At 40.5% G+C, this 15,773-nt stretch overlaps 2 protein-coding genes across 3 annotated transcripts; one reads left to right on the top strand and one right to left on the bottom strand.

Moving 5' to 3' along the window:
* Window positions 1–7,664: 7,664 nt before the first annotated feature.
* Window positions 7,665–10,568, top strand: LOC130746304 (serine/arginine-rich splicing factor RS31-like). 2 transcript variants are annotated; one of them, XM_057598882.1, is made up of 6 exons: window positions 7,665–7,961; window positions 8,743–9,166; window positions 9,293–9,405; window positions 9,534–9,757; window positions 9,854–10,150; window positions 10,238–10,568. In XM_057598882.1, exons 2-6 carry the CDS (start codon window positions 9,139–9,141, stop codon window positions 10,266–10,268), a joined length of 693 nt encoding a protein of 230 aa, XP_057454865.1. In that variant the 5' UTR covers window positions 7,665–7,961; window positions 8,743–9,138; the 3' UTR covers window positions 10,269–10,568. The 2 variants fall into 2 exon arrangements, with proteins under 2 accessions (XP_057454865.1, XP_057454864.1); XM_057598881.1 differs by lacking the exon at window positions 8,743–9,166 and having other exon boundaries at window positions 7,668–7,961.
* Window positions 10,569–13,610: 3,042 nt separating this feature from the next.
* On the bottom strand, window positions 13,611–14,338 carry LOC130746305 (calcium-binding protein KIC). The gene has a single exon (XM_057598883.1). It carries the CDS (start codon window positions 14,214–14,216, stop codon window positions 13,836–13,838), a length of 381 nt encoding a protein of 126 aa, XP_057454866.1. The 5' UTR covers window positions 14,217–14,338; the 3' UTR covers window positions 13,611–13,835.
* Between the last annotated feature and the right edge of the window lie 1,435 nt (window positions 14,339–15,773).

Genomic DNA, 15,773 nt, shown 5'->3' with positions numbered 1-15,773 from the left:
CCCCAGCCAGAACGATCAGCTCATAGAGGAAGACCTCGACCTACTGGCTGAAAGGAGAGCGGTGGCCAACTGCAGAGAGCTGATCGCAAAGCAGCAGGCAGCCATTCGCTACAACAAGAAAACAGTTCTCCGCTCCTTTACCGCAGGAGACTTGGTCCTCCGGAAGGCCAGCGTCGGAGCACGATCAACCGAACGGGGAAAGCTAGCGGCCAACTGGGAAGGCCCTTACAGGGTGGTCGAAGCAACCGGCACGGGAGCATACAAACTGGAAACTCTAGCAGGAAAGGAAATCCCTCGTACATGGAACGCAGCCAACCTGAGAAGATACTATAGTTAAGCCGCGACCGACCAGGCACCCGCTATCTGCCTAAGCGTGGTCTTTTAATTTAGTCTTTTGTAATTAAGGGTACACACCCATCTCGTCCAAGTTTGTAGACGACTAGAGCTACGAGCTCCAAGCGCAGAAATGAAGCAGTTTTTTATGTTGAATTATTCGAACTGGCAATATATTCGACCGCATTGACAAACTATTAAAGACCCATAGGGCACTAAAGACCCACCGGGCACGAAATTAACAAAGACTCATAGGGCACTAAGACCCACCGGGCACGAAATTAACAAAGACCCTTCGGGCACCAAGACCCACCGGGCACGAAATTATTAAAGACCCTTCGGGCACCAAGACCCATAGGGCACTAAGACCCGTCGGGCACAAAAACGTTAAAGACCTTTCAGGCACGAAATAACTCTAAGACGAGTAATGAAAGAAGAATACATCGCAAAAAGAAAATATAATAATAAGTCCTTACAAACACCGGGTGAAAGGCAGGAACAACGAGTCTTTACAAAGACGGAACAATAATTAGAAACAACAAGTTTATACAAACACAGGACGATCATTAAACACATCAAATTACAATAAAAAGACAGGAACTTCAAGGAGCTGGCTCGGCTGGGAAGGTCGGAGTAAACTGTTTCTGGTCGTCCAGGGTCCCGATCTTTCCCCCCAATACAACCTTCCGGTAGTGAAGAGGGCCCACATCCAGTCCCGGATGGACCACCTCAAGCTGAGCCAAAGCATTGTCAAAGGAAGCCTTGTGAATCTCCTTCAGATTCGACCTCAGCTTATTTCTCTCAGCCCCCAGATCGGCAACTTTCTTCTTGAGCTCAGCATTGCTTGCTTTCAAGGCCTCCATCTCCTTAACTTCCCTCTCCCGAGCAGCCTTCTCGTCTTTCAGTGCCTGCTCAGCTTTCTCTGCCCGGGAGCGCAGCCAATCATTATCCTTCTCGCTCAGCTCCAGTTTCTCCGCAAACTTCTTGGCTGTGGCCGTCACCTCATGAACCTCCCCTTGCAACTTCGCCTTAGCAGCGGTCAGCCCCTCAACCGCCTTCTTGGCATCAACCAACTCTTTCTCCGCCTCAGCAAATTTATGCTCAACTGCACTCGCCTGTTCCTTGACTTCTTCCACATCGAGCACCGGCCCCTGCTGCACATGACGAATGATGGAGGCAGTCTGAAGCACTGCTTTCAGAGCATAGTTCAAGAGATTGTAGGGTTCCTTTGTGCTCAAGAACGACTGGTCGAGCTCATTGTACACCAAATCATCGATTCGGTTGTTGTGCTCGTCCGTGTCCACTGCATTTCGACCCCACACAGAAATTGGCTCCGGGGGATCCACTTGAGTAATCGGAGCCGCTCGTTCAGGGGTACCGACCTCCCCACCCGAAGAGCGGCGTTTTCTCTTGACCGGGCGCTCCGAGCCGGCCTTATCCCCCTCAAAGGAACCCTCCTGCTGACGTTCGGGGTTCACCGGACCCGACCCGGTAACCCGGTTTACTTCATCGTTGACCGGCTCGTTCTGCCCGGCCCCAGCGGGGTTGGCCCCGGCCAGAGGTTGCCCCTGGTTGTCAAGCCCGTCCCCTTCGCCTCGAGAAACTTCCTGTTCCTCCTCACTGTCAGTCTCGACCTCGTCAACTGGAACTTGTAGAGCAACGACCAAGGCAGCATTGATCTCCATCTTAGCACCTGCAAAGGAATTACAAGAAGAAAATTAGTAGGACGAAAGGGCACACAACACTTTGGACATAGTAATAAAAACACCCTACCTCTCTCGCGCAGCAAGCAAGCGTTCCTACGAACGCTATAAGTACAAAGATCGTAACAGCGCAACGGCCGAATGCAGAATTCTTTGGGTGGGTTACCCCTCACTTCCTTCCGTATGGCGGCCACCAAGAGGTTTTTGAAGGCCAAGTCTGCCTCCGACAAGGCCCCAGCCTCGTAACCAAAAGCACTGATCTTTACGTCGTAGTGCTTGGCGTTCCAGGTCAGCGGGAACCGGGCGCGACTGCCGCCGTTCGGGGCTCTCTCGAACCACCAGTGAGGGGGCGGAGTAGTAGGCGCCACCCGGAAGAATTGATCTTTAAAGTCCCGGTAAGACTCTGCGAACGGGTGAAAGATCTGGAGATCTTTACCCGACCTCAGAGTCACGATCCCGTGCCCGCCATATCCTTGAGTGTGGGCCACCTCGAATAAATGGAAAAAGAGCGGAATGGACGGCTTCTGGCCAAATAAGACGCAAGCAACCTCGTACGCTCGCACGAAACCCCAAGCGCCGGGATGGAGCTGCGACAGCGCGACCCCCATATGGCGAAGAACGTCACATTGAAAGTCCGTGAGTGGCATCCTCACCCTCACCTTCTTCATGGTGTAGATGTGCATGTACACCCCAAACGGCGGGGTGTGGGGTAGCCGCTCCTTCTTGCCCGGCGAATACACCATGTGACCGGGGCTGATCTGAGTCTGCGACATAAAACGCTGACTCCAGAAATAGTCTTCCTTCTCGTTCGCGTACTCCGACGGGAGATCGAGAATGGTGCGACACCACTTGTCATACACGGCCTCGTCCCCCTTCAGATGAGGGTATTTCTCCCGATCGATCTTCTTATTCTTGGGGGCCCCGGACCGGGGCCTGGAAGTTAAGGCCCCGCCCGAAGCCTCGTCTACGGTCTTGCTTTTCTTCTTCTGGGTAGGCTTCCCCATAACGACACCTGCACAAGGGAAAACGCCGTATCAACACCTAGGTCGTTGGAATCGGCTCAAAGAAGGACCCACCCGGAATCCATCTTTGCCCTAGGCAGGACAACGCGACCGTGCGGCGGCGCAGACCCTCAAAGAGAATCTCCTCCGCCGCAAGAGGGGGCCACCAGGGGAGGGGAAGCTCCCAACTCCCCCAAGAGCAAGCCACCCTTTCTACTAAAAGAAAGAAAAAATTAAAGCCTTAAGAAGGAAAGTCAAGTGAAGCGAGGACTTACAAAAAGAAACTGGAAGAGCTTCCAAACGACCACCGTGCGAAAGAAGACACCACCGTGAAACACCGGTACCTGACGAAAAGAAAGGGGGAAAGCTTGGGGAAATTCAGAAATGCGAAAGTGCAAATGAATCCCCTCCTCCCTCTTTTATAGAAAATGAGGAGGGAGACGTGACGTTTCGACAGCCCTAGTTTCCCTAATCATGACGCTTGGGGAAACCAAAGGGCTTCGTCCAATCAGGCCCTGCCACGTCAGAAAAGAGGCAGTGACAACGAAGCGACACACGCCTCCAGAGGCACGTGGGAGAGGAGTCGCGAAGCGACGCGACCCACCCGGAAACGACACGTACCACCTCAAGAGTCAGGTACATTAAATGCAGTGGGCCCAAAGCCTCACACCGTTTCCTTCTCCCGCGTCTTTTTGACTTCTCAAATTCAAACCCGGCGACAACCCACTCGGTATGAGACCCGAGCGTCCTAGACCCACCCGGTATGAGACCAGGGCGTCCTAGACCACTCGGTAGGAGACCCGAGCGTCCTAGACCACTCGGCTCCGGTCGGTCGACTCCGTATACACAGCCTCGGGAGGGCGCGCGTTGACCACCGACCTCTACATTTAATGCCCCGTTTTATTTCCCAAGGGAAACTCCTAGGAAAAGGCTAATGGGCGTTACCACCCAAGAACGTTTCGATTATAAATGGTAACCACCCCCTTTGCAGGATCCACATTTTCCTCAGGCCAGAATGACCTCCATGGAGGCTTACCTGAAGGCACTCAGGGCCGAGGCTCTAGACGACAACCTATACTACTTCTACCAAACGCAAGCCACCACCCCCAGTAGGATCAGATCCCTAGTTGGCAGAATTCTGGCAGAGGACCCTGACCCCCAACTGAAGGCGGGGCTGCTAACCTTCTTGGAGCTGACGGAGGAGATGTGGGAATTACACCGGCGCCGCTCGGAAGTTAACATGCTGATTTGGGGCCTTGAGGTTTCTGCCACGGAACACCAGGGCGAAGGGAAGGGAACAATGGACGAAATCAAAGCCGAGCTGAACCCCCTCCTGACCGTGAGAGAGAGTCTCGACAGAGACCTACAAACCGTTCGCCTCCGATACAATGCCACACGAGTAACACCCCCTTTCTAGGGGTACTGAATGTAACGGCCAAACGGCCCCCCACTATTAATGAATAAAGCTTTAAAATTTCTGACCCCTATGTAACGACCCCGAGAACGTCTATGACACCACGAACACAGGACACGAATAGCCCTCGCTCCGCTGGAACAGCCGACCAGGGCTAGGGGGCTACTGTTCTGGGAACCCTGACCGGGAACGGACAGGACACCTTGGACGGGGCTGGGCCCCACGAAACGTCCCGGCTAGGGAACACCTTGAGGGAGTTTAAAGGCCCTCTACTCCTGGGCCCCACCACCAAGGGTGAGGACAAGGAGCCCGGGGCCCACTATGTAGAGGTGGACCTAGGCCAACTACCCTATGGGGTAGGTTGGCTGGTGCAGATCCGTAGGGCCCCCAGGCCGTTGGATCACTGTTCTGCAGCAGGAGATCCAACGGTGATCCATGCTCCCAAGTACGAGCCATGCATGACGTTGCATGGCTCCAACCCTAATTCTACCTCTCCTATATAAAGGGAACACTCCTTCAAGCTAAAGGTAAGGTATTCTCTCCATTCTCACAATTCTCACAACTTCACTCACTGACTTTAGCATCGGAGTGTCTTGCAGGAGCCCCTCCCGGGACCTTGCCAACTTGGAGTGCTCCAGCGTGTCCAGATCCCCCCTCTCCTACCCCTTGTCAACGGGTTGTTTGGTCTCTCTCAGATCAAGTTACTTGTGGAATACGTGTCCTATATATGCATTTGATTTATAATCTACTAATAAATTTTAATTCAATCATTTATTAAAATGTTGAGTAAATGAGCAGAAAATTTTGGATCTGCCTATTGTGATTGTGTTTCAGATCAGCCCGTCCTGAATGGGACTAGCTCTTTACCCATTTCTTTTGCCTTTGCTTCCAAAAAAAAATTCAGCTTTTTCTTCTTTCTTTCCACATTATCATTAAATATATTTAGGCGATACCAAACCCAAATAGCAAGATATGTTTTTCAAATCTTTGTCGGATATGTGGAAGCTTCCATGTAACTTCCTCAGTCTTTTTCTTCTCTTTGATCATTTGATGTCTATCTCGTGCTTTGTGTGTGGCTCTGTATTTACTATTTAGAAAGCTGAATCAACTACTTTATCTTCAGTCAACAAATGAGAATATGTTTATTTAATTTGATCAGGCTGTCACAGAAAAATGAAAATTGTCTAATCCATTCTATCTTTTATACTGTGTTTGGTGGTGGAATAAAAGTAAAAGGAAAGAAAAAATTGAGAAAAATGAGATGGCTTTTTAAGTTGTTTAATTGAAAAGAATGTGGAAGAAAAAAGAAAAAGTTAAAGTAAAAGAGTAGAATATATAATTACTATTTCACCCTTCAATTCACCTGTAATAATGTTTTTAAACTTTTTTCTTTCAAAATAATAATAATAATAATGTTTTTAAAAATTATCTACTACTTTTTATTTATCTATCAAAATAGTATTATAACATATATTTGATAATAAAACTAAAACTGAAATTATAATATTAAAATACATTATTATTATTATATATTATTATTAAAAAGTAATAATAATATTATTTTTTGGTAGATTAATAAAAATATGATGATTAAAACTTAATAAAGTTACTAATTAAAAAATAAAAGTAAATCATTCAAAATTATTTATTAATAGCAAGTTAGCAACTATTTTTCGATGTACCAAAAAAGTTAGCAACTAAGTGTTTACCAAACAAAAGTTAGCAGCATAGAAAAAAAAGGGTTTTTAATTGAAAAATTGTTTTTTGTTTATTGCAATTCACTAGTTTTCTTTCCAAATGTGGTGAATTTTTTTTAATGGGACCCACCTCTTTGCAACCTTACCTTCTATTTAAGTAACCAAGCAGAGGAAAACACGTTGCTTTATGTGTTTTCTTTCCATCCCTAACTATTCCTCGTAGTTTTCCTGGAACCAAACAAAGCTTTAGCAGTTTAAAATCTAACACACTGTTTGGTTGGAGGAGAGTGGAGGGTAAGGGAATGAAGGAGAATAGACTTTATAAATTGTTTGGTTCAGTTTTTAGAAGTGAAAATTGAAGATGAATAGAGGGGCCAAAACTGCTCATGACTCTTTTTTGTCTCCCCTCCAAACCAGAAATTAGAGGAGAAATATTTCATTAAATAAAAATATTCTTCTCAAATTTTAAAATCAAGGGTAACTAAAGTAGTTTCATTTTAAAATTCCTCCCCTCCCATCATGAACCAAACATGAAAAGGTTATTTAATTTTCTCTCACTCCCTCACCTCCTCTTTACCAAACACGATGTAACATGATATAGGAATTAAAATCCATATACTACCTTATTTTTCCCTTCATTAAAATGACCATAAAAAGGGGAAATACTTTGCACAAGTTAACTCGTACACAAGTACTCTAGTCTTGTGTCTCCTCACGTTTAATGAATGCAACTGCAAAAGCCAAAGTCGTATGATCATCTATCCTCATTGAAGATCTGATGGATACAAATATGAAATTGAATTATGAACAAAACAAGAAGAAATTTTTCGCATACATTATTAATACATAAATGCGAAAAAAAATTCAACGAATTTATTTCATTCTTTATAAATAGTATTTTCTCTCTTGTATTTACTCTTAGTCTTATACATCCAAAGAAAAATATTCCATTTGTTTTCCTTTTAGATCTCCATCAAAGCATTTAAAGACTTATTTATAGTTACTTGAGTTCAAAGGAATTTTCTTACTGACGAATTGATCAGCCGATATCAAAGTACAGGTTGAGCTATCAAAATTCACTCTCAATCTAAATTTTTTCCAGCCCTCCTCGCACTGAAAGTTAACCAATATTTGTCCATATTTTTCTTACTATTATTATTTTTTTATGCATCGGAAGACTAGACAATAATACAAAGCTAAGAGAAGGAAAACGAGCCTCTCAACATGAAGAAGGTTTCCACCTCTACAAGAGGAGGTCTCTCAAGATATTATTTCTATTGAATATGAACATGGCCCAACCAATAAATATAAAAAATTCACAAATGTTTTGAAATTAAAAAAAAAATTAGAAACACAATTTTGTTTATTCTCATAGAAAAATGGGCCACATTACTGGACTCATTGATTGGGCCCAACAATGACTCTCTACTCTTAAAATCACCCCCCTGAAACCAATAATGTGAAAACGAGAAAATTTTCAGGTACGTTTTCTCTCTTCTTCTTTCTCTTCAATTTTCATCAACCATCGCTTTTCTAGGGTTTCTGGGTTTCGGAAATTCATGCGATTCTCCTTTTCGAATCTGTTGAAATTCCAAAGGGGTTAGGGCATTGTGGGTTTTGTATCTTTTTCTTCTCTATTATTTGCTTGATTTTTGGTTCGGTGTGTGAAATTAGGGTTTGATTCTGGAGACGAATTGAGAGCTGAAGATGAGGCCGATTTTCGCTGGGAACTTGGAGTATGATACCCGTCAGTCTGAGCTTGAACGCTTGTTCTCCAAGTATGGCAGGATTGAACGCTTGGACATGAAATCTGGTAAATTTCTTGCTTTTTTGTGTCTTGTAATGTACAGAAATTTGGATTTAACTGTTGTAGTTTCCCCTGTCTTGATGAAAAGTTCAAACCTTTTTGCTCAGCATGATTTTGGGTATCTTAAAAATGAGGTCATTCTTTTTATCAGTGTTGTCAAATAGGGGCTATAGTGTAGCGGGTATTTGGCTAATTGTGATGCCGAATTGCCCATTATAGCGCGCTATTCCCGCTAGTTGCTGCTAAATAGCCGCTGAAATAGCGGATGTTTGGCTCACCGCGATGGTCCGCGATCTTGATTTGACAACACTGCTTTTGATTAGTTTATATCTTATTATTTTCTCTTTCTCGAGTATAAAGAGTTATACTTTTTCTTTATTGTTTTCTTTTAATCCCATATTGAATGTATTGAATGACCAATTGTCAAACCAAAATCACAGTCCTATAGGCTCTGTCATTTAGGGATTGTAAATAATGGCTTTTCTTAATATTACTGGATGTAATAGATTGTGTGAAGTAAGGCTGTCAGTTATAGGTTAACAGTGTATTGTAGTTGAATAAGGTATGAGGATGATTTTCAGTTAATCATCAAACAGGTGCTGAGAACTAGGATAGTGCGACGGCCATTTGGAACTGGGATATGGAGTTATGGACATGTAGCTGCTTTTTTGTGGCTTAAATGTCTAGTACTCTAGTTCCTGTATCCTTATGGGAAAAAAATGGAAGCCACAAAAGAACAATGTCTTTGCGAAAATCCTCTGGTATTTAAGTTTTTCTTTTGACGCAGGAACTTCTACCATGGGAAAGTGTTCTGAGCTTCACTATCTTGGCTTGCCAACCTCTCTGAAAAATATTTTTTTGGAAGGAAACCTTCCTGCTTGTCATCTGCATTTACTCATCTGATCATTCGTCACACTCACTCACCTTCTGACCCAACATTGACATTTCCACCAGAATGTTCTTAGGGGATCATCAATCAATTTATTAAGCCATGCCTAGCTTCACTTAAAATAGGGGATCAATGAAATTCTATCAAGTCTCATGCCATTCTATTTCTGAATTCACTTGTGCTGTCTGAATGGAGAAGCATGCTTGGCAATGACAATCTCAGATCTGAATTTTGGATTTAAACCTTTAAATGCAATCATGATTTTTGTTCATCATTCAACGCCCCTACAGCTTCATGTGTATCAGCCCTCACTTATATTCAGGTGTTGTATTACTCTGCTTTTGATAGGGAAAAGGATTTCGTAATTTGGCTGGTGTGCTTCTGGTGAGGGATAACATGCTGATGTCTTTCATCATCATCTGTGTCTCTAATACTAGTAATGGTGCAGGTTTTGCTTTTGTCTATTTTGAGGATGAGCGTGATGGTGAAGAAGCAATTCGCGCACTTGACAATATTCCATTTGGTTATGACAAGCGACGTCTGTCTGTGGAGTGGGCTAGGGTATGGTAGTATTTTCATGATTATGTTTTACTTTTATGTTCTTATATTGATGAGATCATCAGAGTAACACAATGTCCTGTCTATGTTCAATAAGAACATTCTGATCTGTTTTTTTTTTGTTTCTGCAGGGTGAACGTGGGCGTAATCGTGATCCCCCAAAGGCAAACCAGAGGCCCACAAAAACCCTATTTGTGATTAACTTTGACCCAATTCGTACTAGAGTTCGTGATATAGAAAAGCACTTTGAACCTTATGGCAAGCTTCATCATGTTCGAATTCGTAGGAACTTCGCATTTGTGCAGTTTGAAACACAAGAAGATGCTACCAAAGCTCTAGAGTGTACAAATATGAGGTCAGTGATGAGATTATAATATTTTGCATAGAAATTCCTGAGTTTTTTTTTTTACTATGTTCAAGTGATGAATTTCTGATCTTGTTGCACTTGCAGTAAGATACTGGACAGGGTGGTGACTGTAGAGTATGCTCTGAGGGATGATAGTGAGAGGGGTGACCATTATGACAGCCCTAGAAGAGGAGGGGGTTATGCAAGGTCGCCTAGTCCAGCTTATCGAAGGCGACCAAGTCCTGATTATGGTCGTCCTCGCAGTCCTGTATATGATAGGTATAATGGACCAGACAGGCGGAGGAGTCCTGATTATGGCAGGCCTAGGAGTCCTGATTATGGCAGGACCAGGAGTCCTGATTATGGCAGGCCCAGGAGCCCTGTAAATGCTAGATTTCGCAGGTATTGAATTTGAAGCCAGTTAACTATCTCCTTGAGTTGTGTTCTCTCTATTCTCAGAGCTAATCTACTCTGTTATCTTGTCTGCAGCCGTTCACCTGTAAGGAGGTCAAGAACTTAGGTGATATCTGATTCCAGTGGCACTGTCGCTTTCTGGATATTGAAATTGTGAATGGGACATTATGTAGGAAATGTACTTCTCACAACTTTTATGCATTTTATTTGGTTTGGGTCTTTAGTGTTTAGAAGTATGACCTGAATATCAATGTTTGGAGGCGGAATTATTGATGCATGTTTTTGCAGGGATATGTTGTGTTTAAAGTTGATGTTTTTGGACCCTAGTTCTGTAACTACTGTGATTGAATGTCCTTTTACTAGTGTTGATTGAAACACCTTAATATCAGAAATGGTTACATGACAATGGTCACGAATGCTGATTTTGGGGAAATGATATCTGTGTGAGAAGGCAAGATAGAATAGTTCTTAGGGTTTAGTTTCGATAATCCAAACTATACCGAAAAAATATATTTAGAACTAGTGCCATCTCACACAGATATCATTTCCCCAAAATCAGCACTAGGTGGAAATTTTGGTTTAGTTTTGATAATCCAAACTAAACCTAAAAAAAATATTTTTCAGAATCACTAGTTCTTTTCTGTAAAATGACTAAAATTAGTTTTTGCTATAATTATTTTTCCCTTCCATCTTGTTAACCTATTGCCTTTTCAACCACATTTTTTTTGCAAAGCAACTGGTTGAATCATGTTCCCACTAGGGTGGGGAACTTTTATTTTGGTCCACCCATAGACCATTATTAATAACCGTTGGATCTTGGAATATAAGAATATTCTTTAGATCAACGATCAAGATTGATTTTCTATTAAAAGGGCATAATTGTCCCCTAAAATCTCCAAACCCAATCTCCTTCCTCCTCATTGTGATTTTTTTCAGGAACCAAACATGCTATTCACGTAGCAGAGCTTAGAAATGTGCCAAATCAATTAAGATTTCAATTGCAAGATACCAAATCAGTACTCAACCCAAATAACATTGAAATTAAAGTTCACACACGCCCACACACAGTAAGACAGACGGAAGAGATCTTTCTTCCACTTGATAAACAAGAAGCAAGTGAAGAGAACATGTAAAAAAAAAAAAAAAACACAGTGAAAACAGGAGGAAGGTGAAGAGTTTTGATTTTTTTTCCAGATTTGGTTGGAGTTTGATGGTTCAGCCATATCTCTCTCAAGCTGCTTCAAGGTCCCTTCTAAAGTTCTAACCTTTTTCATCTCTTTTCAATTTTTGTGTTCTGATGCCTTCTTATTATGATGATAGAGGCAAGAAAAATTGGGGCTTTCTTGCAACTTCAACAAAAAAAAAAAACGGGAGGAAGGTGAAGAATCATATTGGTTTGTGAGGCTGGGAAGTAAGGAGAGAGAAACTTCAACCCAGATCTGAAACTTCGAGGTCAGTTTGCCGATTTCAAGATGTATTTTGGGGTTAAGAGGAGCTCAGATCTGGGGTTTGTTTGCGGAGGTGGTGAAGACGGTGCAGAGGAGCGGTGGTCGTTGGTTGCTTGTGACTACAGGCGCCTCTCTTCCCACAGCCGGCGATGTCTGTTATACCCTTGGTCTATGGGTGGACCAAAATAAAAGTTACCCACCCTAGTGGGAACCTTGAATCATAGCCTCAATTGATTCTATTATTTACTTTTCGATTGCTATATCACTTTATTTAAACACAGTTTCGGCCTCAAAACAAAAAAATTTAAACCCAGGTTCTGTATTATAAAATTTTAATGGTTGGTATGCTTTGTTCTGTTGAGATCATTTTTGCAGCGGTTTGGTGTTAAACTCAATGCTAATGTAATTTCATGTATCTTAATGCCTCATTAAAGAGTTAGAATTTGTCAAGTTTTACGGGGATTGAAGAAGTAAGACTTTAATACGTTTGGCTTCAAAATATCTCAGTGTACACAACTGCAACAATGTTATAACGTGTTTTGTGTGCAAATTTTTCTTTATGAAAAGTCCATAATAAAATGAAAAGTCCCTCCTAATACTATTATCCTAAAATGTCAAGGTTCTTTATTTGCTCAACGTGGGGCCTTACAAAGTTCAAGTGGAAATCATGAATGGTGATGGAAGTTTTAACAAATTGTCAAGTGTTAAAAATGTGAGTAATTTTACACGGCCTAAAATATTTAACAAAAGTAAACCAAAAATCGTGAAAAATCGTGATGGAAGTGTTAACATAAACCAGGAGTAATACTGGCAAAAGAATCTAGGTTGTTTAGTACACCATCCGTTCCAGAAAGTTTGTTGTTTTGCACCATTTTTCAATATCCCAAAATGTTTGTTGTTTTAGAAAACCAATGCATTTTTTGCTAATTTTTTCCACCTCTACCCTCATTTAATACATTTTCTCTCACTTATCACCTTTCATATTAACTAACCACAACTCTTCACTATTAATTACATTCTTCTTTATCTAAGTATAATTTAATAGTTGCACATCATACTAGTAAAATCAAATAAGGGCAATTTAGTCAAATTATGCTATTAATAATTGTTTTCTTACTCTTTGTGCCACAACCTTAAACTACAAACTTTCTGGAACAGAGGGAGTAGTATTTTCTTAATTAAATATATTAATCTTTAAGATAATAATTTTAGTAATTTGTTTCTGGTAAGAACAAAAATATTCATTTTTCCTCTGATCCTTTGATACTTAACCACTGAATAATGAACCTGATCTTGGTATTTGGTCATTTCAAGCACTGAATTTTGTAGCTGAAAGTTAACGCAACTACACGTACATCTCTTTGACATTGATGTGCCTTGCTTCCACACAAAGTTATCAAGGAAAATTCAAGCAACACTCACTTTAACAGTTGAACGTGCTCTTATTAATTCATTGAAATCCATGTACGTCCCACTAGTGAAACTAAAATGAATTCTAACCAATCAATAAGAGAGAGCGGTCCTCAAGTCATCAATGTTAGATGGTCTTTGTTTTTGTCTGTTGTTCTAACACTTGACTTTAGGAAAAGGGTGACTTTGAGTTAGTTTGGACAAACATGTCGACAAGTATTAACGGAAGAAGAAAATAAAATAAATCAAGAAGATAAACTGAATCCAAATTTTTTCTAAGGTTAAAATTAGTTTATGCACCTCAACTTTTTCAGAAACTCTGAATCTAATTTCTCCATAAACACCTAGAGTTGTAAGAATCTTTTTCAAATAGTTTCCTTTAGTAATAACATCTTTGGATCAACATTTCTTTCATCGTACTCAATTCTGACATTCAAAAACTATTTCCAGAAGTTTTTTAGCTTCAAAATCAAATAATCAATTGCACTAGAATTGGAAACAAACCTTAGAGAAAGCTACTAGACCTTGTAAAATGAAACTATGAACTGATGTTAGTATTTACTAGTGAGATTTAAGAAAAACACCTTGGCTTCACTGAAGAGATTCATTTCATTAATGATGGAATACCCTTTAGGACACAGATGAGCTTCATCAAATTTTGCAACTAATAAATACATATATGTAGTAACTTACAATTGATCATCTATAATAGCATGATTGGACAAGTTTCTTTTTCATCGGAATGAATTCTAAAACTCAGAAACTACTCACATAAGCTTCATTCCAAATTGATTCTTGCTCCGGAATCAACGGCACTAAGTTGATGATTTTCTGAACTCTTCTTCAAGTGCCTTCTCCAACCACGACTCAGCATCCTCCATCATTCCAGGGCTAAGCCTCACCATGAGGATGCAAAATTCAGTCTCATTCAGGCTTCCATCTCCATCAAGATCACCCTGTTTAACCATCTCCTCTGCATCCTCCTTGGTCATCCCATCCATGCCAAGTAGAGCTGAATTTCTCATCAGACTCTCGCTTGAGATCAAACCTGTTTCAGGATCTGATAGAAGCTTGAAGCCCCCACATAGTTCAGACACGAAGGTTTCCACATCAAGCTTCTCTGCCATCACTGGTAGCAAGTCCTCAAACTCTTCTGCTTCCATGGTGGTTTTCTTCATGTCCTTGTTGCTTTCCATTGTAAAGGTCAAGGAATTAACTTTCCTTTTTTTCCTTCTAGTTTATGAACATTGAAAGAAAGGTTGAGGAAGAAAGCGACTTTGGAAGATTTGTATATTATATTATAATGAGAAATGAATGAGGATTTGTTAGGACTATATGGCCTTTTATAGAGATCTATAGAAGTTCTTGGCCTTTTGGAGTAACTCTAATGGTAGCATAGAATTAATTTGGTAAAATTAATTATAGTTAAAATGAGTTGAAATAAATTGATAGTGGAATAGTTTCTATGTACATGAATTAAAATCTTTTTTAGATGCCTCATTCTATATCCTATTAATTATATTGTGTCATGTTAATTAAATAAATGTATAGATATGATAATTATAATTTTACACGAGTGAATTTTAAATGATATGACATAATTTAAGTGTTGAATCAAGAAATGGAACATCAAGTTAGTACAGAGGATTTCAATCCCTATTGACATAGATGCATGAGAAAGGTGATTTCTACATGATAGTAATATCAAACTTAATTGTAAAATTTGATAATTAATTATATCCATAGAGCGGAAACAACTCCCTCTAGTTTCCCTACAAAATTAACTTCGAAATATAAATTAGTTTTACTCTATGATTCTTAATTAAAAACTTTTCTATAATCAATTATAAGGAATAGCTTTTAAATTTCATAATTGATTTTTATATGAAGGGGAATATGATATAGAATATACTGCAAATAATCATCAAGAAGTCATTGTGGCCTATGAGATGAGAATTGGTTTTAGGGGTTTTCAATGCGAAAACAAACACACTTCATGGTGGCTAATTGGCCGGCTTAATTATGTTTGTCATCTCAACCGTTTACTTTGAACTATGATAAGAGTCGTTCTTCCATGCCCCCTCCCCCTTTTTCTGTCAAACATACCTTTTCTTCTACAAGTTACACATTCATGCATATGTAATTGGTTTCATTTTTTGATTTTCGAAGTATCCTACAACCAATAATTATTAGACTAATTTTCTCGAAAATCAAATTAGATAAATAGGGCTTTCCTAATACACATAGCCCATAATTGAATTCTAAATTAAATGATTAAAGATCTCATCAACTAGTATTTATTTATAAATGTAATGGACTTTGTTGGTTAGTTTTTTCTGATTTGCAGTAGTGTACACACATCCATTATAAAAAGTTTATTTTATTGCTATTAAGAAAGAGTAACGTGTTCTGGAGAAAATGAAATTGCTGTGGATGGGGTTCACACAAGAAAATGTGTGGTGTGGCTCAATTAGCATTGATGGGAGAAGACTGTCTTGTCACAATTATTAAGTAGATTCATTTATTCCTACGCCATTGATTTTTACATGTATTTTTTCATTTTCATGGATATAATATATGGTCCATGCTTGTATTTAATTTATTTGTGATGGTTTCTTGGAAGTTGCCTTTGCTGGAAACAGGGGATATTTTGGTAAGACGTGATCTAATTCGGTAGGTTTTGTTTGGCTTTCCATGAAGCTTCCTCTTCTTGTATCAGCCAAAGTTTTGATAATCTGCACTCTTCTGTCGTG

The sequence above is a fragment of the Lotus japonicus genome, chromosome 3, assembly GCF_012489685.1.
Source record: "Lotus japonicus ecotype B-129 chromosome 3, LjGifu_v1.2".
Taxonomy (NCBI): Eukaryota; Viridiplantae; Streptophyta; class Magnoliopsida; order Fabales; family Fabaceae; genus Lotus; species Lotus japonicus.
The sequence above is the reverse complement of the archived record's forward strand: the minus strand, read 5'-3'. Positions and strand labels throughout refer to the sequence as shown.